This window comes from Delphinus delphis, chromosome 5 (assembly GCF_949987515.2).
Source record: "Delphinus delphis chromosome 5, mDelDel1.2, whole genome shotgun sequence".
Classification (NCBI taxonomy): domain Eukaryota; kingdom Metazoa; phylum Chordata; class Mammalia; order Artiodactyla; family Delphinidae; genus Delphinus; species Delphinus delphis.
In genome coordinates this window covers 137501260-137525620 of record NC_082687.1, presented here as the reverse complement: position 1 = coordinate 137525620, position 24361 = coordinate 137501260, and the positions used below count along the sequence as shown (strand labels likewise).

The window sequence follows — 24361 nt, the reverse complement described above, 5'->3', positions numbered from 1 at the left end:
CTTAGTTGCTCTGTGGCATGTGGGATCTTCCTGGACCAGGGCTCAAACCTGTATCCCTTGCATTGGCATGCAACTTAACCACTGCATCACCAGGGAAGTCCCACTTGAAGCTTTTTGTAAGTTTTTTTTTTTTTTTTTTTTGGCCATGCCTTGTGGCTTGTGGGATCTTAGTTCGCCGACCAGGGATTGAACCCGTGCCCTTGGCAGTGGGAGCACGGAGTCCTAACCAGTGGACCACCAGGGAACTCCCTACTTGAAGCTTTTGACTTGGACATGTGTGGTAGTGGTGTGGTGCTGGCTCCTTATTCTGAGTAAGGCTGAGTCCTAGGTGTGTATGGGGCCCCTGAGTCTTGGGGTACAGCCCTCTCAGCTCTCCTGCCCTTCCTTGGCGGTAGTTGTGGGCTCACTGTGTAATCTTGCCCATTCTCCACGAGTACTTCCCCCAGTCCCCTTTTTCCTTTCCCAGCTTGCAGTGAGTGTTCACCAACGCCTTTCCCTGTATGATCTGTACAGGGAAGGGCTTTTTCCTTTGTGGGTTTAGTGGATATGGAGAAGGATGGGGTGGCATTGCTTGCCCTTCACACATGGCTGCTGCTCCCCTCCCCAGTTCTGCACCGCCCTCGATGCTTCTTAGGGCTCTTGCAGATCTTCCCAGCGACCATCCGGGGGGTTTCATAGGGGGGTTGCAGAAGGGTACAGACTCCCCCAACTTCTGTTACCCCAGACATTGTCCTGCCAGCCTGCACTCAGCCTTCACCAGTATGTCATCTGTTCTCAATGAACTCTTCTTACCAGTGTGTGGTTGCATCTACCTTGGCTGAGTGTGTGTTCTCTTTTCTTGCAGGCACTTAGGTTTTGGGCAGTTTGCTCTGTGACATTAGTTTCCTGATAGGTTCCCAAAAAAGTCATGGATTTGCATGGCTGGTTGGTTTTTATTGTACAGGTGGGAGCAGTGCTCCTCCCGGCCGTCTCCATCCTGGAGTTGAAGCCAAAGGAACCATGTCTTGAGAAACAGATATCTTTAAGTTTGATGAAGTCCAGTTTATCAAGTATGCTTAGTGCTTTAGGGGTCCCCCAAAATTTCTCTACCCCAAGGTTGAAATCTTGTCTAATTTAAGTAGAAAAAATGTTTGTCTACTCTGAGATTAGGAAGATTTTATTCTTTGTTTTCTTATTGAAGTTTTATAATTTTAGCTTTCATGTGTAAGTCTGTTATCCATTTCAAGTTAGTTGTTATGTATGGTGTGTGTGGTAAGGTTGGAGGTGTCCCCCCCAGATGGATATCCAGTTGTGTATCAGTTATTGGGAAGCCTCTCCTTTCCCCATGGGATTACCTTGTTCCTTTGTCAAATATTTATTTCTCTTTTTTCAGAACTTTTTTATTGTTAAATATCATAAAAGTGCATACAAAATTTACAGCTCTGCAGGTCATGTTAATTTGATCTGTGGTATAAGCACCATTCAGATAAAGAAATAGAACATTTTGGGGACTCCAAAAGCCCACGAAGGCTACATCCTGATCACAGTTCCCTTTCTTTCCTTTCGTGGATAGCTGCTAAACATACATTCCCAAGCACTATAGGGATTTTTTGTCTTTGTTTTTGAACTTTACATAAATGGAAGCTTACTACATGTAGTCTTTGGCGTATAGCTCCTTTTACTCAGTATTTTTAACATTTGTTTTGAACAGATCTACAGTTTGTCCATTTTAATTGCTGAATAGTATTTCACTGTATGAATAGACCACAATTTATCTGGGTTCTTTCCAGTTCGGAGCTCGTATGAATAATCTTGTACATGTATTTTGGCTCATGTAAGACTTCATATCAGGAAGGATATATATTTAGAAGAGAAATTACTGGGTCATAGTGTATGTGTGTTTTCAGTCTTAATATAATGCTTATTTGCTAGCATGGTTATGCATATCTCCACCCCACCAGCAGTTTGTAAGCTCCCATTGTTTCATATTTTTGACTAAATATGGTTTTGTCACAGTTTCTCATTTTAGCCACTCTGCTCGGTTTATGGTGGTGATTCACTGTAAATATTACCTTTCCATGTGTTTAAACAAGGTTTTTGGTTTTTTAAATAACTTTATTTATTTATTTATTTTTGGCTGCATTGGGTCTTTGTTGTTGAGCGCGGGCTTTCTCTAGTTGCGGCTAGTGGGGGCTACTCTTTGCTGTGGTGTGCGGGCTTCTCATCGTGGTGGCTTCTCTTGTTGTGGAGCACAGTCTCTAGGCACGCAGGCTTCAGTAGTTGTGGCTCTCAGACTCAGTAGTTGTGGCTCGCGGGCTCTAGAGCGCAGGCTCAGTAATTGTGGCGCATGGGCTTAGTTGCTCTGCGGCATGTGGGATCTTCCCGGACCAGGGCTTGAACCCATGTCCCCTGCACTGGCAGGTGGATTCTTAACCACTGCGCCACCAAGGAAGCCCTACCTTTTCATATGTTAATTGACTATGTGGGTTTCCTTTTTTGTGATGTTTGGGTCTTTTGCCTATTTTTTTCTATTGGGTTGTATATATTTTTCTTGCTTTTTCACTTTTTTTAAATTTATTTTTTAAATTTATTTATTTTTGGCTGCGTTGGGTCTTCGTTGCTGCGCACAGGCTTTCTATAGTGGTGGCGAGCAGGAGCTACTCTTCGTTGCCGTGCACGGGCTTCTCATTGTGGTGGCTTCTCTTGTTGTGGAGCACGGGCTCTAGGTGCACGGGCTTCAGTAGTTGTGACACACAGGCTTAGTTGCTCTGTGGCATGTGGGGTCTTGCTGGACCAGGGATCGAGCCTGTGTACCCTGTGTTGGCAGGCGGATTCTTAACCGCTGCGCCACCAGGGAAGTCCTTTACTTTCTTAATGTTGTCTTTTGAATAGAAGTTTTAATTTTAAGGAGTTGAATCTGTTGATCTTTTCCTTTATGTCTTAGTGCTTTCGATATCTTGCTTAAAAATGTTTTTCTTCCCCTGAGGTCATGAGGATACCAGTATTATCTTCCACATTCAGATCTATAATTCTGAAATTGAGTTTTGTGTATGGTGTGAGATGGGGGTTCGATTTAATTTTTTCCCCCATTTAGATATCTAGTTGAACCAGCATCATGATTTAAAAAGACTGTTTCCAGTGCTGTGGAATGCAGTCTCTGTTATAGTTTTAGAGTCCATATGTACCTTGGTTCTGTATTGTTCCTTCCTCTGTCTGTCCTTGGGCCAGCACCACACTCTCTCAGTTACTGCAGCTTCTTGGTAAGTCTCAGTAGTCCTCCTTACACTTCTAGAGGGCTGCCTTACTCTTGGCCCTTTGTATTTCCATATAAACTTTAGATTCTTTCTCAGTTACCACATGAAAATTTGTTTGGATTTTGATTCAGATTGCATTGCATATATAGATCATTCTGAGGAATGTTGACTTTGTCACCTTGAGTTTTTTTAGTCTGTGTATTTTTCTCCATTTATTTGGAACATCGCTTCTCAATAAAGGTTTATAATCTTCTCTGTATGTATGGTTTCTCTCTTGCTTTAGATTTATCCTTTGGTGCTTGATAACTTTTTAAATGATTTAACTTAGAAATAATTTCAAACTTATAGAAAAGTACAAAAATAGTACAAAACTTTTATATACCCTTGACCCCAGTTCCCCAGTTTTTTGACATTTTATCACATTTGCTTTATTATTCTGTCTCTGTTTCTTTCTCTCCTCTCTCCCACTTCTTTTCTTTCTCTCCTTCCTCCCCCACATATATCTTTTAATTTTTTTCTGAACTACTTGAAGAAAAATGGCAAACATAATGCCTATTACCCCTCAGTATGTATTTCCTAAAAACAAGGACACTCTTTTCTATATATATTGTATACCTGTCAAAATCAGACGGTTAGCTTTATTACAGTGTTAGCATCTCACCCGAAGTTTCTATTCAGATTTTGCCATTTGTCCGAAATACGTCCTTAAAAGCAAAAACAAACAAAAGACCTTTGCTTCAACCCTTTGCTTTATAGTCCAGAATAAGTTCCAAGGTCACTCATTGCATTTAGTTGCCATATTTTTTAGTCTCCTTTGAATCTGGAAGAGTTTTTCCGTCTTTTCTTGTCCTTTATGACCTTGACATTTTTTATGAGAACAGGCCACGCACTTTGTAAATGACCCTCGATTTGGGTATATTTGATGTTTCCTCATGATTGGACTGAAATTTTGCATTTTGATGGGAATTCCACACAAGTCATGCTGTATTCTTTGCAGCACATCATCTTAGGAGTTTGTGACATTGATTTGTTCCGTTACAGGTGGTGGTAACTCTTATCACGTGGTTAAGGTGGTGTCTGACCAGGTTTTTCACTGTAAAGTTAATTAGTAATATTTTGTACTTACTAATAATAAGTAATTAATATGTCTTTTGTAGAGAAGTACTTTATCATAAATATCCTGTTTCTCATCAAACTTCCTACCTCTAATTTAGCATCCATCGATAATTCTTGGTTGAATCCATTAGTTCAGTGGTAGCCAAATGGTGATCTTCTAATTTCATTATTCCTTCTACGTTTATTGAAATTCTGTAGTGAGCTAGAACTTTCCTTTCTTCCTTGTTATTTGTATATCCCCTGTGTAAGTATGGACTTATGGCTTCCTGTTTGGTGTTTTTTTTTTTGGTGTGGTTTCCTGTTTTATGCAGTGTATATCAGATTTAGTCAGTGGGAGCCCCTTCAGGCTGGCTGCCGAATCCTTTTGACATGTCTTCATCGTTCTTTGAATATTTCCTTACTTTATGGTACCAGATGTTGCATTCTCATCTTGAGTTTTCTCAAGTCCTGAAATCAGCCATGCAATCAAGGAGCCCCGGTTCCTTTTAATGGACAGTAGTATTTACAAGTAAAAATTTGGGTGCTGGGCTTCCCTGGTGGCGCAGTGGTTGAGAGTCCGCCTGCCGATGCAGGGGACACGGGTTCGTGCCCCGGTCTGGGAAGATCCTACATGCCGCGGAGCGGCTGGGCCCGTGAGCCATGGCTGCTGAGCCTGCGCGTCCAGAGCCTGTGCTCCGCAACAGGAGAGGCCACAACGGTGAGAGGCCCGCGCACCACAAAAAAAAAAAAAAAAAATTTGGGTGCTAAATGTCCTCACAGGTATAAGAGCTAGGAAGTAGGTGGGCGTGTGTGTGTGTGTGTGTGTGTGGACACCCACACTCCTCATCAGGTTTTTTAATCTATTGAAACCAGGAGTTCACACTGAATCTTTTCAATTCCAGTCCAACATTTGGAGTTTATTATTTGTCTTCCTCCTTTCTGTATTTGTACCTCTCTTCTCCTACAGGGAAAACCTGGCTACATTGTCTTCAACATGTTTACTTATTTACTCAATCCTGTTGTGTGTACCAGTCTCCAACTGCCAGCCACATTCCCAGCCCTGGTGCACCTCAGACAGGTGCATCCTACCCAGGACTGTCCTTCCCCCTCAGCACCACTCATTCACACCAACTAAGATGGCCAAAGCTTCCAAGGGGGAGAGGGCAGTGCTTGAGTTTTCTCTTTTAGATGTTATAATTAAGTGGTATCTGAAATTTTTTAAAAGTCAGCGTTTGAAAACTATTACTTCTCCTTATTTATCTTTACATCTTTTTGGATTTTCTGTGTGTACAATAGCATCATCTACAAATAATGGCACTTCTTTTCTCCCTTTCTAATCATTAGTCCTTTTATTTTTTTTCTTACCTTACTCTACTGGCTGGGATCTCTGTTATAATGCTGAATAGAAATGACGATTGTAGGTACCGTCATCTCATTCCTGATCTCAAAAGGAAAACTTTCATTGTTTCATCTTTAACTGTGTTTAGTGTTAATAGGGTCTTTTTTTTTAAGACAGCCTTTATCAGTTTAAGAAAGTTACCTTATATTCCTGATTTCCTAGAATGCTCTTTACTAATGAATGGATGTTCGATATTATCAAAAGCCTTTTTTGCATCTGTTTTAATTACATGATAACTTGTCTTTTATTCTGTAGTATGACAGAGTAATTAGAAAATCAGCTCAGTGTTAAACTAACTTTGCATTCTTGGGTAAACCCATTTGGTAATAGTAATATCCTTTTCTGCATATTACTAGATTTGGTTTGCTCATAAATTCCTTTAGAATTTTTCATCTATTTTCATGAGTGAGAGTAAGCTGGGATTTTCCTTTCTCTTTGTCAGATTCTGGTATACAGATTATGGTTAGTTTTTAGTGTGTACTCTTTTCTATTATCTGCAATAGTTTGTCTAAAATTAGATTGCTTTCTTACTTAATTTTTTGTGTAAGCCATCTAGGCTTGGAGTTACATATGTTTGAATTTATTTAATAATTATAATATCGCTCTAGTTTCTATTTATTTATTTTGGAAAGTTATATTTTCTAGGAATTCTTTGAGCACTTCATCAAACTCTCACCTAAAGTTTGACCTAAAGATGCTGGTAATATCCTTATTATTATTTTAAGTGTTCGTTTGGTCTGTAATGATGTCTTTTTCATTTTTGACTTTGGTGTTTTGTACTTTCTCCCTAATGATTCTTACCAGTATTTGTCCATTTTATTGGTCTTTTCAGAGAAGCAGCTTTTGGCTTTGTTCATCTTCTCTAATGTACGTGTGTTTGACTTTGGTGCCTGCTTAGGCTCAGCCTCCTTTACCTGGTTGCGGTGCCTGTGTCCCAGCTAAGATGAGCTTTAGGGTTCACAGCTGCATTCTCTCTGGGAAGGTGACCTTCATCCAGTAAGCTGCCTCGCCCAGGAAGTGACCCCAGCACACCCTCCAGTGGTCTGGAGCCTGTTTGCCTGGGTTTGAATCCTTGCTCTGATACTTACTAGCTTGAACAAGTCTCATAAACTCCATGCCTTAGTTTCCTTCTCAGTGAAATGAGGATAATAATTACACTAACAGTGTAGGGCTGTTGGGGTGATTGGAAGCTGCTGTACATATTTAGGAAATTGGCCTGTTGCCTCTGTGTTGCAGATATTTTGTCTAAGTTTGGTATTTACAAAAAAAACTTCGTTTTACAGAAGTTTTACGGTCCTGTGTTAAAAGACTTCGGGGTTTAAACCAACATGGTGTATAGAGTTATTGTCGACTGTAGTCAACTCCTGATTTTCTAGCTGTTCTTCCTGTTTGTAAATTAATTATTCCTTGTGGCTTCCTTCCCTTCTGTGCCCAGTGTTGGATAGCACTCACAGAAGATGGGAAAAGAGAGGAGTAGTGACACTCCAACCCAGTACTGCCCGATAGAAATGGAACGTAAGCCACGTATGTAATTGGAAATTTGTCAGTAACCATATTACAAAAGTAAAAAGAAACGGGTATAATCAATTTTATTAGTATCTATTACTTGTGGCCCAAGTAGCCTCAAGATTATTTCAGCATGGAATCAGTATAAAAATGATTACTAAAGAATTGATTCCTTTCTTCATGCTAAGTCTGTGAAATCTGGCGTGCACTTTATACTCCGGCACGTCTCAGTTTGAACTTGTCACGTTTCAAGTGCTCCGTAGCCAGCTGTGGCCGGTGGCTACTAAGTTGGATGCGCACCTCTAGTCTTGTGTTAGTTTGACGATTATCTTAAAGCTATCTAATATTTCTTTTGATTTTGCTCTTAAAATTTTTTTTGAGGTATAATGACACAACATTGTTAGTTTCATGTGTACAGTGTAACGACTGGATATTTGTGTGTGTTGCAAAGCGATCACCACAGTAAGTCTGGTTGACACCCATCACCTCACACAGTTACCGAATGTTTTTCCTGTGATGAGCACTTTTCCTGGGTACTCTAGTAACTTTTGAATATGCAGGTAGTATTAACTAGCTGCTGTGCTGTGCATTACATCCCCGTGACTTGCTTAGTTTACAACTGGAAGTTTGTATTCCCTTCACTCCTTTTGTCCATCCTCTAACCCCCCCACCTCTGGCAACCACCAATATGTTCTCTGTATGAGTGAGCTCGATTTTGTCTGTTTGTTTTAGATTCCACATATGAATGAGATCATACACTATTGGTCCTTCTCTGTCTGATACAATCTTCATTTAGCATAATGCCCTCAGGGTCCATCCATGTTGTCTCTAATGGCAAAGGTTTCATTCTTTTTTATGGCTGAGTAATATTTCATTGTTTGTGTGGATACAGATATGTATGTATATACACATCTTTTTTATTCATCTATTGGTGGACACTTAGGTTGTTCCATAACTTTCTTGGCTATTGTAAATAATAGCGCAGTGAACATGGGGATGCATATATCTTTTTGAGTTAGCGTTTTCATTTTCTTCTGATGAATACCCAGAAATGGGATTGCTGGATCATATGGTAGCTGTATTTTTAGTTTTCTGAGGACCTTCCGTACTGTTTTCTGTAGTGGCGGCACCAGTTTACATTCCCACCAACGGTGCAGGAGGGAGGGCTCCCCTTCCTCCACAGCCTCGCCAGCACTGGCTATTTCTTGTCTTTTGGTGATGACCATTCTAACGGGTGTGAGATGATAACTCTGCTCTTTTCGAAATAAGCTATTACTGGTAACTGAGATGAGATCATTAGGGTTAAAAACAGATTTCAGAAGTTCTTTGGAGTAGATTTTTGTTAAACTTTTTATTGGTTTATATATAATAGTGAGCATTGTATGTCGTAGGTACAATTTTATGTATAACCTCGTGTATCTCATAGTTAATGCCAGAAAAAATGCTTAAGCATATAGTTACAGGAAATACAGTCTGTGCTTTTCAATCAAAATATGAGATTATAGTTAGGAAAATACTGAAAATGAAATACAGTACATTTCTAGAAATTCTGATATACTAGCTTTTCACTCTACCTGCAACAATGTCTGTGCCTCAGGCTTCAAGTAAGGGTGTGGTGACCCTTCTTGCCTGTGGGAAGGTTGGTTTCGCATTCCTCATTTGATGGCCCTTACTGGTTGTCACTGCTTGTCAATCCATGGAGTTTGTTCCCTGAGCCTGGGAGCCACAGGTGCAGGTGGCCTGTGTGCCCTGTCGGCAAGGGGAGACGTCGTTCTCTGTGGGCTTGGGGTCCACGCGGGGGGGACTCGCGGGCCGAGGTCAGGGCCTGCCGGGTGCAGGTGTGTTGCTGTCCGCGCGACGCTGTCCTCTGGAGACCTGCCCCTGGCCCCCCGTCCCCTCCGGCGCCTCCTCACAGGAGCTGGTATCTTGATCCTGACTGAACGGGGGAGGTGGCCGCCTCCTGGCAGGAGGGCATCGAGCTCAGGACTCGTCAGGTCACCAGCTGGCTAGCCCTTTCAGCTTCTAGAACTCCCCTTTTGAGGATAGTTTGCTTTTTGTCTGACGCTCATTGAGATGTAGCTGGGACTTGAAGCGGGCGTTCTGTGGGCCCCCGTCCTGCGCCTCCCGATCCACGGCACCATTTGTAGACCCCCGAGGACTTGAGGGGAAGGCTTCTCTTCTCTCTTCTCCCTTGAAAGTTACCAGGGAGGGAAGGGAAACGAGGCGCAAACTCTGAAGAGAGAGCGAGGAGCTGGGCTGGGACTGACCCTGCAGTTAGGAATCCCGTCGGAGAAGCACATCTGCTGTCTCTGCTTAGGGCACAGCCTCTGGGGCTGGAGTGGGTTCTCAGAAAAACCAAGAGGGTGTGACAGCTGGGAGGCCAGTCGAAGAAAGAATAGCAGATAGGAGGAGGTGAGCTGTGTGTCGTGTGTCCATGGAGAGCAGTGTGATGCTGGAAGATTGGTGGGGAGCGAGAGCCCTACTGGAGGTAGGCGGCTGGAGAGAGGGCGTGGTTACCTTCGATGTGATAATGTTGTGCGTATATTGAGTTAAATAAAATCTTACTAGAATTCACCTGTGTTCTTGGGGGGGCGTTTAATAGACTTTTTTTTTTTTAGAGCAGTTTCAGGTTCACAGAAAAATTGAGCAGGAAGTACAGAAAGTTCCCATATATCCTCACATGTGCACAGCCTCTCAGTGTCAGTGTCCCCACCATGGTTTGTCACAGTCAGTGAACCTACACCGGCACATCATCATCACCCAGAGTCCGGGTTTTCTGTGTGTCCATCTTTGTAGTATCGCACAGAGTTGTTTCACTGCCCTAAAAATCCTCTGTGTTCTGCCTATGCACCCTCTCTCCCTCGCAATCCCTGCCGACCGCTTATCTTTTCACAGTCTCCATAGTTTTGCCTTTTCCAGAATGTCGTATAGTTGGAATCATACTGTCTGTAGCCTTTTCAGACTGGCTTCTTTCACTTCGTGCTATGCATTGAAGGTCCCTCCATGTCTTTTCATGGCTTGATCGCTCATTTCTCTTTAGCACTGAGTTCTATTCCGTTACGTGGAGGTACCATAGTTTATGTATCCATTCACCTTCTGAAGGACAGCTTGGTGGCTTCCAAGTTCTGGCGACTATGAGTAAAACTGTTATAAACATCTGTGTGTAGGTTTTTGTGTGGATGCAAGTTTTCATTTCATTTGGGTAAATTCTGAGGAGCACATTGCAGGGTTGTATGGTGAGAGTATGTTGAATTTTGTAAGAAACCACCAACCTGTCCTCCAGCGTGGCTGCACCATTCTGGTTCCCACCATCAGTGACGAGGGTCCCTGCTGCTCCACACCCTCGGCAGCCAGCATTCGGTGTTGTCAGTGTCCTGGATTTTGGCCATACTGACCAGTGTGGAGTGTTATCATCTTGTTGTTTTTACCTTTGTTGTTCTTTTTAACTTACTACATGGCTCGTGTTTGTGACTTGCATCATACTTCTTTTAGACAGAGCTGGGGTGGAGAGCTTTGAAGGAGTGTTCCTGAAAAGGAAGGAAAAGATAGGCACTTAGTAGCTGGAGGTGGAAGTGAGGTTAAGAGGAGGGTGTTTTGTTTATCCTAATGGAAACGATGCAGGAAAGAAGGAAAAATCAATGATTTAAAAAAGAGAGGGGACGATTAGTGGAACAGAGTCCTCAGGCAGCTGGCAGGGTCTGGTGCCTGAGCAGAAGGCTTCACCTAAGTGAGGAGGCACGTGTAGCGTAGGCATGCCCGAGGGCACAGGTGCAGGTAGACGGCTGGGAGCCTGTGGAAACATACTGCCAAGTGATTTTTCCAGAAAGGTTGTTGCACCTTCATGCCACCATCAGCTGTATGGAGTACACCCATCTTCCTTCACCCTCTCTAGCACGAAGAGCCCTTGTAATCTTCAGTAAATGTTTTCAGAGTTTCCCCTTGTTCCGAAACTGGAGGAGACCAAATGTTTTGGCGGGCGCCTACTCACCTGGCCAGGATCCCCTGTTGAAGCAGACACACCCAGTCTGTATAGGGGCCCAGAGCCCAGCCCACCTACTCTTGCTGCCCACGTGTGTGCCCTGCCCGTGGTTCATGTGTACGTCTCTGCTCCACCTTCCCGGAGCTGGGTGTCTGCATCTTTGCTCCCCATTCTCTCCAGCTCCTGCCCAAAGGCACCCCTCCCTGTTCCCTTAACACTCTTAACCCTCTGATGGCAGTTCCTGTGCCCCTCGCCCTAACTCATCTCCCAGCCTTGTGAATTTTTGGGACCATAACAGTTTTTTGAATTTATTTATTTATTTGGCTGCTCTGGGTCTTAGTTGTGGCGCTCGGGATCTTTGTTGTAGTATGCGGGATCTTTAGTTGCGGCACGTGGGATCTAGTTCCCTGACTAGGGATTGAACCCGGGCCCCCTGCATTGGGAGTGCAGAGTCTTAACCACTGTGCCACCAGGAAAGTCCCTGGACCATAATTCCTGCAGGCACCATCTGTGGGCATCAGTACTTAAGGTCCCTGGCCAGCCTCTGGTTGTCCTTGAGCCAGCTGCCTCCCTGTGGCCAAGTGAGTGGTGGTGATGGTGGGGGGGAGGGGTGGATGAAGGGTTCCGGCCCTGGCCTCTCTGCTCATGTCAGCAGGGCCATGTTGATGACTTGGGGTTCACCAACATGTGAGTGGCTACCTTTGGAATTACTCCAGGTCACTCAGTTTTCAAACGTGGATGACTCGTTTAGGGACTGACCAAAAGCCTTCCCCAGTCTCTGTTCTATTTATGTGGTTTTTTTCCCCTCCCTTCTGATGTATTGTTGTAAACACTGTTAACATCCTATACAAAATGACTGGCTGCTGTGATTTTCAGGTACCTTCAGATTTATAAGGGGATGCAGACTGCAGTCTGAGAAGTTAGTAGTACTCTGATAATCAATTTTTCATTTAACTGTAGTAGATTAGTTGTATTTTAAAGATTGGTAAAGAGAAGTGTAAGAAATACATATTTCCAGAGCTGTAAGTCTTTTAACTGTCTGATTTGCTGCTATTAATAAATTCAAGTTATGTTTCTCTTTTGCCATGTGGAACTTGAATGCAGAGACCTGAAGTATTTTGTAAATATTTGAATGGGTGAATTGCTGCGCCGTCAGATGAAGGAGCAGTGAGTGATACTAAACTTGTCCTGGCATCCTGAGGCTTACTCAGACATTTATTTTCTTCCAGATAAGTAGCATCAAAACATACAGTAGGGACTTCCCTGGTGGTCCAGTGGTTAAAACTCTGTGCTTCCAATGCAGGGGATGCAGGTCAGGGAACTAAGATCCCACGTGCCCCGCAGCCAAAAAATAAAATAAAAATGATCCATTCTTTAAAAAAAAAAAAAAGCAACAGTAATTACATTGTTTACTAGACTTTAAACATAACTACATTTGTAAAGGAAAGCCATGTTAATAACAGTTACATGCATAAAATCATTTTCTATAACCATGGTTGTGGCAGATAGCAAATACCACTTTGCCTCATTAGTTCACAGAACCACCCTATTTACTTCTGTACGCCCACTAGTGGTTAAGAGCTGGGCCAATTCAGGAAGTTAACTTGCATGAATTGTAAGAAAAAATGGTTGCAGTTTTCTGTAGGCTTTCTGTATTTTTTTTTTAACATAAAAACTGAAATGAAAAATCCTAAAGAAAACTCATTTTTACATTAACTATAAGAAGGATGCTATAATAATGTAATAATATGGAATCAATAATTAATGTTTATTGAATTTTATTGAATTTAAATGGAACAACTTTGAAATCTATAAATTGCTAAATATTTACTCTGTAAGATTGCATAAATTACGAAGCATTAAACACTTAAGGTAATTTTGCACCTAACTCATGGTATGATTCTGTTAACAGTTTTTTTGTAACCAGTTAGGAGGGAACTTAAGTCTTAATGTTAGTAATTATTCCCAAGCAGTGCCACTTGCTCAAGGCATTTGCATGTGCTTTGGGAGAGCAGAGTTCAGGAAAGCAGCAGAAAGGATTGACCACACATGGAGTCATCCCTGGACTTCAGCACAGGCAGCTAATAAAAGATTGTGTGTGAAATAAGGAAAGAAAAATTGTAGTTGAAATAGGGAAGACAAAATGTGGATTACTGATTTGGAGTAGTTTCAGTTCCTTCAGTGAGTATCTATTAGATGCCTTCTGTATTCTGGGTGCTTTATGGGACTTAATGAGAAGATGGACATGTGAAAGTATAAGAAAACCTGTGTAAGCATAAAGGTTCACAGGAGTTGGAGTGATTAGCTATGTGGTGGCTTGTATTGGCTGAGGAGAGCATGTTGGAGGAGACTGGGATTCACAGAAAAAGAAGGGATACCACAGTGGGGTTCGAAAGGATGCCTAACAGTTGCCTGGTTAAAGGAGGGGGATTGGTGTTTTGGGGCGGGAAATGGCATGTACTAAGGCCCCATAGCTGAACGGGGCAGGGGTGTATTGGGTGGGCCAAAAAGTGCCTTTGGTTTTTTAGTAAACACAAGAGACACATTTTTCATTTTCACCAAGAACTTTATTGAACAACGTATTCACCCTTTTGTTCCACTACCTTCTGCCATTTTTCAGGCAACTTCATAATTCCGTCTTCCCAAAACTTTTTATCATTTTGAGCAAAGAACTGTTCCAGGTACCTTTTACGGTCTTCCAGGGAATTGAAATTTTTTCCATTAAGAGAATTTTGTAGAGACCAAAATAAATGGAAATCTGAAGGTGCAATCTCTGGTGAATAAGGCGGATGAATCAGAACTTCCCAGCCGGGCTATAACAGTTTTTGCCTGGTCATCAAAGGAACACGTGGTCGTGCGTTACCCTGATGGAAGATTACGCGTTTCTGCTGACTAATTCTGGATGCTTTTCGTCGAGTGCTGTTTTCAGTTGGGAGCAGAACTCCTTGGAATTAATCGTTTGGTTTTCCAGACGGAGCTCATAATAGAGGACTCCCTTGCGATCCCACCATATACACAACATCACCATCTTTGGATGAAGATCGGCCTTTGGTGTGGTTGGTGGTGATTCATTTCGCTTGCCCCACGATCTCTTCCATTCCACATTATTGTACAGTATCCACTTTTCATCACTTGTCACAATTTGTTTTAAAAATGGAACATTTTCATTATGTTTAAGTAGAGAATCGCATGTGGAAATACTGTCAAGAAGGGTTTTTTTTTGCTTAACTTACATGGAACCCAAACATCAAAGCGATGAACATAACCAACCTGGTGCAGATGATTTTCGGTGCTTTATTTGGATATTTTGAGTATGTCGGCTGTCACCCACATGGTATAATGTTGATTGTTCTCAGTTAATGTTTCGATTTGATCGCTATCAACTTCAGCTGGTCCACCTGACTGTGGAGCATCGTCCAGCGAGAAATCTCCAGCACGAAACTTCACAGACCACTTTTGACACGTTTGATCAGTCACGGCACCTCCATACACCGCACAACTCTTTTTTTGCGTTTCAGTTGCGTTTTTACCTTTCTTGAAATAATAAAGCATAATATGCCGAAAATGTTGCTATTTTCTTTCATCTTCAGTATTAAAATAGCTACACAAAAATTCACCAGTTTTGATAGGTCTTTTTTTTAAATGCACGCTGATATGACAGCTGTCACGTAGAGTCTAACAACGTTTCGAATGAAGTTAAAGACAACTAAGGGCTACTAGAGCCACATCTTATGGAAAAAACTGAAGGAACCGTTTGGCCCACCCAGTGGAATTGGAAGGAATTTCATCTGGGTAATGAGGCAGAGACTCAGTGATCATACTTGATCCTTTTCGGCGGTAGGAGCTGCTGGAGGGTTCAAAGCAGAGGAGTGTTCTGGTCACATGTGCAGTGTGTAAGGTCACTCTGCAAGGGGCAAAGGATGTGTGGAAGGCAGACACTACAGACCTGCAGGCTGGGGACCAGTCAGGAGGAGATAATCGTGTCGTGTTCTAGGCAGGAGATGATAATGCAGTGAAAACAGACACATTTGTGTGTTGTGTACAGTAGAGTCCTGGCTTTAGCGCTCACTGGCTGTGTGATCTGAGATGTGCCATTATCACCCGCGAAGCTGTGGCTTTTTAGTGTCTTTAATGCCCTAAAATGCCGTGTTTCCTTTTTGTCTATAAGAAGTTCACCTGTAAGGTCTTTAAAGAGTAAAGCTGAGTTTTTCATGTTGAATTTGGAATTTCTTTTGGAAATTACTTTCAGAGCTAGAGTATAAGCTTAGTAAGAAAGTGAATACTTGTGATTTGGTACACACAAATGCTGGCCACAAACGGTAGCTTTTACCTCAGAGTAGAAAATCCGTGTACTCAGAAAGGGTAAAATATTTTACCCCGTAGGTGTAGGGACTCAGTTGTAGTGCATTTTCAAGTTTTTTCAGCAGTATGACCATTTTAGGAATATGTACATGCTCTTAGGGAAAAATTTCTTGGTTACCTTAGTCCCTTACTTTAATATATATACATTTTATATATTTGTATAAATATCTTTTCTCTGTATAGGATTTGGGAGAAAGTGCTTGTTTGGTTATGTTCATTCTGGTACATTTTTTAAAATTGATATTTTGATCAGTGTAATTGGATTGGATTTATCCTTCTACCTTAACTAAATGAAGGACACAAACATCCCAGTTTTCCAACATTGGACAGTAGACAGTGCAGGACCATGATCCCTGAGTGAAGATAAGCTAGATGAGCCCTAGGATTGGCCAAACTTACTACCTGGAAAGAATTTGCAGGCCATGGTTCGAGGAGGAAGGAGGAGTAGCCCAAACAGAGTTGAGGAGACCGAGCTGAGAATTTGGGCAGGCCAAAGTGAATCTGCAGGGCAGAATACCAGAGAAGAGAGAGAGCTGCAAAGAGAAAAATAGAGCTCTGGAGACACACGGCGTTCCCCTCAAATCTTCATGTGGGTACTGATGAGCACGTGCACATGTGGAAACTCTGAGCACAGGAAAAGAACCCTGGAAGTGAGTAGTAGAACAATCCTTGGAGCTCATATAGGGCCCCAAGTAGTTAGTGTTCCCAGCAGTCAGTGTGTGCTCCCAATGGTATTGCCTCAGTAGTGGGGAAGATTAAAGGTGCTCTGATCCTGCCTCCCAAAGCTTACAAGTGAGCCTTCAAAGAACCAGACTCTTCCCAAATAACCTAACCATGGCCCCCAACAAAGCTCAGAAATATTTGAAGGAATGAAATAGTACCTAACAGGATAAAACTGTAATCTAGTCAAAAATTACCAGGCAGAGAAAGAAGCAAGCAAATACCGTCCACAATGAGGAGCAAAATCAATGAATAGAAACAGACTCAGAAATGACACATATGATAGAATTACTAGATAAGGACAGTTGTTATTGCTATTGGATGTTCTCCACATTCAGGAAGATAGAGGAAAGCATGAGTGTGTTCAGAAGAAACAGAATATAAGAAAACCCAGATGAACATCTTGAGTTGCAAACTACAGTCTGTGATAAAAAAATACATTATGTGAAGATTAGCAACAGATTAGACACTGTAGAAGAAAAGATTAGTGAATTTGAAGAGCTAGGAATAGAAACTACCCAAAAAGAACCATGAGAGAGTTGAAGATTGAAATTTTAAAAAAATTAAAAAGAACAGGGCTTCCCTGGTGGCGCAGTGGTTGAGAGTCTGCCTGCCGATGCAGGGGACACGGGTTCGTGCCCCGGTCCGGGAGGATCCCACATGCCGCGGAGCAGCTGGGCCCGTGAGCCATGGCCGCTGAGCCTGCGCGTCTGGAGCCTGTGCTCCACAGCGGGAGAGGCCACAACAGTGAGAGGCCCGCGTACCACAATAAAAATAAAAAGACAAAATAAAAAGAACAGAGCATCAATGAGTTGTGAAACAACTTCAAACAGCACACTATATGTATGTTGAAAGAAAGAAAGAAAGAGTGGGGATGAGGAATAAAAATTTATATATTTAAAGGAATAATGGCTGAAAAATTTTCAAGTTTGATGAAAACTCTAAGCCACAAATCCAAGAAGTTCAAAAAGCCTCAGGCACAAGAAACATGAAGAAAACTGCACCCAGTCACATCATAATTTTATAATGCTGAAAATAGTGATTAAAAGAAAACTTCAGCGATAAGACTAATAGCAGACTTCTCACGGCAAATAGTGCAAGCCAGAGGATAGAAGGAGGACAGCTTTAACATAGTAAAAGGAAGAAGAACGTAACCTAGAATTCTAAACCAGTAAAAATGTTTCAAAAATGAAAATGAAAAAAAAAAAAAGAAAATGAGATCAAGATTTTTCATACATAAATAGCTGAAAGAATTCATGACCAGGGGTTCTTCATCACAGGAAATGTTAAAGGAAGTCCTCAGGCAGAAGAAAAATGACACCAGATGGAAATCTGAATCTTTACAAACAAATGAAGAGCACTGGAAATTGTAAATATATGGGTAAATGTGTTTTTTTAAATTACTTTAAAATATAATTTCCTGTCTGGAGCAAAAATAACAATGAGTTATGGGGGTTTTAGGTAGAGGTAAAAGGTATGACAACAATAGCATAAAGAAGACCAGGAGATGGGAAACGTAAGGTGATAAAGTTTTATTTGATCGCTGATTGTGACAAGGCAAAATGTATACGGTACACACTAAAGCAGCCAATTCAAAAAGAAAAGAGGAGCAGCTCACAAGCCAGCAGAAGAGAGAACACAGCACCACAAAAATTACTCAACTGTTTAAGGCTAAAAAAGAAGAAAAAGGAAACAAAATATGAATCAGTAGGAAAATAAAGAATAAGATGGTAGATTTAAAAAACCCAATCATATCAGTAATTGTATTTAATGTAAATGGTTTGAGTATCCCAGTTTTAAAAGATTGTGAGGTTGGAACAAAAAACAAGACATAACTGTATGCTTTCTGCAGGTAACTTGCTTTAAATATAAAGACTCAGGTAAGCTAAAAGTTAAGTCATAGATAGACTTCCCTGGCGGTCCAGTGGTTAAGACTCCAGGCTTCCATTGCAGGGGACACGGGTTTGATCCCTGGTCGGGGAACTAAGATCCCACATGCCCTGTGGTGCAGCCAAAAAAAAAAAAAAAAAAGTTATAAAGAAAGATATGCATTGCTTATGTGAAAAGAAAGCTGGAGTGGCTGTACTAGTGTCAGACAAATCAATACAGGAGCAAAGAATAAAGAATGTTACCAGGGTAAAAACAGTCACGTCATACTGGTACAGGGCTCAGTTCATCAAGAGGACATAACAGTCCTGAACATTTTTGAACCTAATAATGAAGCTTCACAATATATGGAGGAAAAATTGATAGAACTTCAAGGAAAAATAGACAAATCATAGTTGTGTTTGGAGATTTTAATATCTCTCTCAATAATTGATAGAAAAGGTAAATAGAAAATCAGTGAAGTTAAAGAAGACTTGAATGACACCATTGGCCAACGTGACTGAACAGACATTTATAGTACACGCTACCCAACAACAGCAGCATACATACACATTCTTTTAAGTAAACATTGAACATTTACTAAAATAGACCATATTCTGGGCCATAAAAAAGTATTGATAAATTTGGTATAATTAAAATAGTACAGAATATCCTCTCTGACTGCAGTGGAATTATATTTTAAAAAATCAGTAACAGAGGGCTTCCCTGGTGGCACAGTGGTTGAGAGTCTGCCTGCCGATGCAGGGGACGCGGGTTCATGCCCGGGTCCAGGAAGATCCCACATGCCGCAGAGCGGCTGGGCCCGTGAGCCATGGCCGCTGAGCCTGCGCGTCCGGAGCCTGAGCTCCGCAACGGGAGAGGCCCGCGTACCACAAAAAAAATAATAAAAAAATAAAAAATCAGTAACCGAATGATATTTAGAAAACTACGAATATTTGGAAACTAAACCACACTTTAAACAACTCATGAGTCAAAGAAGAAATCAAGACGGAAGTTAGAAAGTATTTTGAACTGAATGAGAATGAGAACACAACACATCAGAACTTGTAAAATGCTGCCAAAGCAGTGCTTACTAGGGAAATTTACAGCATTAACCACCTTTTTATGCAAGAGAAAGGGCTTGATGACCTATGCTTCCACCTTAAGAAAATAGAAGATGAAGAAGCCGCTTATACCCAAAGTAACTCAAAGAAATGAAATAATAACATAAAAGCAAAAGTCAGTGAAAGAAAGATTTTTAATAAGGAAAAACCCATGAAACCAAAAGCTGATTATTTTAAGAATAATAAAATTGATAGACCTTGAGCCAGGCCAAAAGTTTGAATAGATACTGCATAAGCCTGTGAAAAGATATTTAACGTATTATTAGGGAAACCACATTGAGACAATACTATACACATTACAGTGGCTGCAATTTAAAAACTTACTGATGAGGATATAGGCTAGCTGGGACTCTTTAACACTGCTCTTTGGGAGAGGTTTGGCAATTTCTTCTTCTTTTTTTTTTTTTTTTTTGGCGGTGCCACGTGGCATGTGGGATCTCAATTCTCCGACCAGGGATTGAACCCAGGCCCTTGGCAGTGAAAGCATGGAGTCCTAACCACTGAACCGCCAGGGAAGTCCTGGCATTTTCTTAAAAGTTAGACAACCCAGTCATTCTATTCCTTGGTATTTATGCAAGAGAAACAAAAACATGTGTTCACAGCAAGATTTATACATGAATGTTCATAGCCACTATTATTTGTAACAGCTGAAAACTGGAAATAACCTGAATGGTTTCAAGCAGCAGAATGGGTGAGCAAAATAAATAAATAAAAATTAAGGGCAGAAGAAAAGAGTGGATGAGCAAGTTGTGGCTCGCCCACACAGTGGACTACTCTCAGGGCTAGAACAGACTTGTGAATGGAATCGTCTCCAGGTAAGGACACTCAGTGAAAGAAGCCAGACACAAGAGAATATGTTATGTGACGTCATTTATAAACAGTTCTAGAAGTTGCCCAGTGATCTGCAGAGACAGAACTCAGTCCAGCGGTGGCCTCTGAAGGGTGGAGGGAAGAGGCAGCGGGGAGAAAGAGGGAGCAGAGGGCCTCCTGGAACCTTCGGGGTTAGGACGATGTCTATTATCTTGGTTGTCACATGGTTTCACGCGCGTGTTCACGTGTCCGAACTATTCACGTCCCATACTTTAGATCTTTTCAGCTTATTGTTCCTCAGTTATACTTCAGTGCACCTGTAAAATGTTTTTACGAGAACCAGTGGGACTTATATTTGTCCCTCACGTTTAGTCACGGGAGGGTGACCATGTGGCAAGCACTAGTATGTGGTTAGCTTGAGGTTTAGTCAGGCTTTGCTGTTGTGTGAGTGTCACTTGCTTTGTCTGAAAGAGGTTCGCAGAGTAGAGCTTCACCTCCCGAGAGGACTCGCTTCCTTCTTGAGCATAGTGGTCAAGCCTCGAGAAGTTTGACCTCCGTTCAGGACACTGGCTGCATGCCCTCCGCAGATCATCCCATCTGGCTCTGGCTTTACAGACCCCAAATTGCATATCCGGCTGCACCCCTCCGGTCGCTGCTCCAGCAGGTGCCGTGCTCCACGTTGTCTGGGTGGCTGACGCACACTTTGACCGCACAGCGGCCAAAACCAACCCTTGCTCCTTCCACCGCTGCAGCCTGTCCCCCGTTGCTGGTGGGTCCACTGCCCGGGCGGGCGAGCCCCCGAGCCTGACCGCTCTGCTCCTCCAGGGCCGCCTGCACCTGGAACTGCCTCACGTGTGGTCACCTCCTCAGAGTCCATTGTTCACACAACAGGTTTCCCTGTAAGATGAAAATTGGGTCACGCCACCCCCTTCTGAGCAATCTCCAGCCCCTCACGGGGCACGAGCTTCAGCCTCCGGCCTTCATCCTGCCCCGGACAGGCCCGCGTTCGCAGCAGTTCCCTGCGCCAGCGCTCCTCTCCAGGATCTTCACACGGCTCTTTTCCGTTTGTTTTTCCTTAGCACTTGGGTCTCAGCTTAGCTTTGCTCTCGCTGAAGCCGTGCTCTCCTGCTGGTCCCACTCTGCACCCTTGGAGACTTCATTTCTTCCTCTTGGTGGAGGAGCGCTTACTGCCATGGGGCGCTGGCTAGTTCTGTCTGTGCTTGTCTGGTGTCCCTCTGGGACCAGCAGGACCCAGTCACCTGACCTGTAAGGATGCCTGACATGCAGTGTGTTCCAGATGCCTACGGCCGAGGTCCTCCTCACCTCGGAGCTGTTCCACACGCGCAGTCCACAGTCGGGGGGGCTGTCTGGCCTCTCTCCTCTCCCCTGACGTCGGGCTCCTCGGTCGTCCTATGGGCTCTGCCTTCACAGCGGCTTCACCCCGGTCTCCTGGGCCCCTTCCTTTCTGCCATCACATCTCTTCTCCACGCACATCCTGTCTCCCCGTTAGGACACGAGTGGGGCCAGGCCGTGCCGGGCTCCCTGCTCCCTTTCCCCTCCATCTCTGCCCCGGGGCCTGTGCGCTTGCTCTCAGGTGTCCGTGCGGCTTCCAGCAGCCCCACACTTCAGATGTCTCCTCAGGGAGGCCCTGATGGCCACGGTGAATGAAGGGCATCGTCCCCGGCCCCAGACACTTTCTCTTGCTCTTCTCTCCTTCTCAGTTACCACTATCTAATGTTCTGTATTTTTTACTTTGTCTTTGTGTTTGACAAGAATTACCTCCCTAACGGCAGAGATTTTTGTTTTATTCACCACTGTGTCTCCAGTGCCTGGGCCTGTGCCTTGGCACACGGTGGGCTTCCGGTAAACACTGGATGGATGGACGATGGACAGACAGACAGATGAGTGGATAATGAACTGGGTGCTCGCAAGACAGTTCTGGCTCTTAGCATTATGATTTCTGCTCGGGGACCTTTCTAACCTTGGGGCCCATCATCTTCTGCTCTGGGTAAGCAAGGCGGCCTAGAGAGGTTTGAAGGCTGTGGCTGTTCTGTCGGTGACAGGCTGCTTGGATTTGTTGGGACAGAGAAAGACAGCTACTTCCATGGGAGATAGTACTCAGTTCTCTCCCCTTGCACCCCAGACATTCAGATGGCTGCTGAGCTGGGTTTGGTTAAATCCAGGGAACCCTGTAGATGTGACAGGTGTAAGCAGTTTTGATCACTGGTTTATGAAAGCAGGTAAGAATATACGTGCAAGTCTTTGGCGTCTTAATGGTACTGTCACTCATTCTTTTTTTTTTAATTTTATTTATTTTTGGCTGTGTTGGGTCTTCATTGCTATGCGTGGGCTCTCTCTAGTTGCAGTAAGCAGGGGCTACTCCTCATTGCAGTGCGCGGGCTTCTCATTGCAGTGGCTTCTCTTGTTGCGGAGCACGGGCTCCAGGCGCGCAGGCCTCAATAGTTGCAGCACATGGGTTCAGTAGTTGCGGCACGTGGGCTGTAGGGCATGCAGGCTTCAGTAGTTGTGGCTTGTGGGCTGTAGAGCTCAGGCTCAGTAGTTGTGGCATGCACGGGCTCAGTTGCTCCGTGGCATGTGGGGTCTTCCTGGAGCAGGGTTCAAACCTGTGTCCCCTGCACTGGCAGGCGGATTTCTAAGCACTGCGCCACCAGGGAAGTCCCGTTTTTCATTCTTTGAATCACTCATTTGTTCATTTATCCATTCAGCCCCCTTGTTTAAGCACCTGATACCTGGTCATTCCAGGCTTTGATAATGGAGCCTGGGGCCCATTTGAGAGCACTCTGTCAGCTGTGGCACCAGTCGTGTACATGCTTATACGTAGTCCAGGTAACGAGTACAGCCAATGGCCTGTGCGAGCCTGGGTACAGGAAGACAGGGAGAGAGCCATGGGCTGAGGGAAGAGCTGGGCTGCTGGCTGGGCAGGGCTGGGGGAGCATCTGGGCAACGTTCCAGCCAGAATAGGCTTGGCATGGGTCCTGGTGCACTTTCCCACCTGATGGGTTCACGGTAGGGGCACTCCAGATGGGAGAGAGGCCTGGGGGTCCTGACAGCTCCATCCCATGTGTACTCTGGCTTCCCTGCTCACCTGTTGCCCAGGTGTCCCTCTCTCGAACCTATCTTCAGGATTTTCAGGATGATTTCTCTACGGTGCAGACGACCCTTCTCGGGCTCATGTTTTGAAAATACAAATTTTTTTTCTGTTCCAGACTCCTTTTAATTTTGGCATGAATCATAGAACACCACCCTACCCCGCTGGGGATTACTGTCTTCTGTGCAGAAGCGAGCGGAAAGACTCTTCGTTCTTAGAGAGTGGAGTAAAGACTGCAAGCAAGCTGGCCCTGTCCATGGCGCCCAAGGGCAACAGCGTGCTGCACCTGCCTCTGTGGGTGTGCCCGGACTGCCGGCGCACCGTGGAGAACGAGGAGCGGCGCGGCAGCCTCGACCCGCCGGCGGTGAGTGCCCGGCCCGGCGGAGCGGAACGGCGCGCGAGATGGCTCATTTGGGTCTGCTTTCTGGAGGAACTCCCTCCCGCGCCATCTCCTCGTCCCTGGCTCCAGCGGCTGGGGTCCCCGCCCCTCTTCCTGATGACACCTGCAGTCAGTAGGAAGGGCCCTGCCCTCTTCGGTCAGACAGCCCCGTCAGCAAGCCTGGGGGGCCCGCAGGGTGGGTTTTGGCTTTTTAAGTCTGCTCTCAGGATGTCTTTGGCAGTGTAGCTTGGTGAAAAGCTAGAGGCGTTCGTGTGCTTATTAGTGCTAGACAATTCCATGCGCTGGTAACTCGCCTGAAATTCTTTCCCAGATGCAATTCTCAAGTTGGACTCCCCCCCACCCCTTTTCCATTGATTTCCTGCCTCGGCTAAATGAGACCTTCTTGAGAACATCAGGATCTTTAGCCCAGACGGTGTCTGCATGGGCCCTGGTTCTGAAAGGGCTTGCAAACCTGCTCTTTGGGTTCTGGAAGGAGTTGGCTTTTGCAGCCATTTGAGGCCCCGCATTCTAGGGCTCTTCCGTTCCTTTGATTTCTGCTTGATGATTGTTTTCTGAGCTGTTGTCTTTCTGCTAATGCCACTCTGCACGTGGCCGATGACAGCAGCACCCAGCACCACATTCTGTTTCCTGACCTGGGACTGCTTTCCACACTGGTCGCCGACAGTTTGCTGCCCCTTCGCCTGAGCCCCCTTGCTGCCCGCCACTGAGCCAGTGGCTTCTGTTTTAGGGTTTCCTTGAAGGCAGCACCCCAGCTCACG

General features: G+C 44.0%; 1 protein-coding gene across 3 annotated transcripts in view; it reads left to right on the top strand.

The window, feature by feature from the left end:
• Positions 1 to 24361, top strand: part of FAM193A (family with sequence similarity 193 member A) — a 174113-nt gene that overhangs the window by 50147 nt on the left and 99605 nt on the right. For all 3 annotated transcript variants that reach the window (XM_060013078.1, XM_060013079.1, XM_060013077.1), the window contains exon 2: positions 23322 to 23567. In XM_060013078.1, the coding sequence (XP_059869061.1) occupies positions 23322 to 23567 (246 nt within the window). The remainder of the gene's footprint in view (positions 1 to 23321; positions 23568 to 24361) is intronic.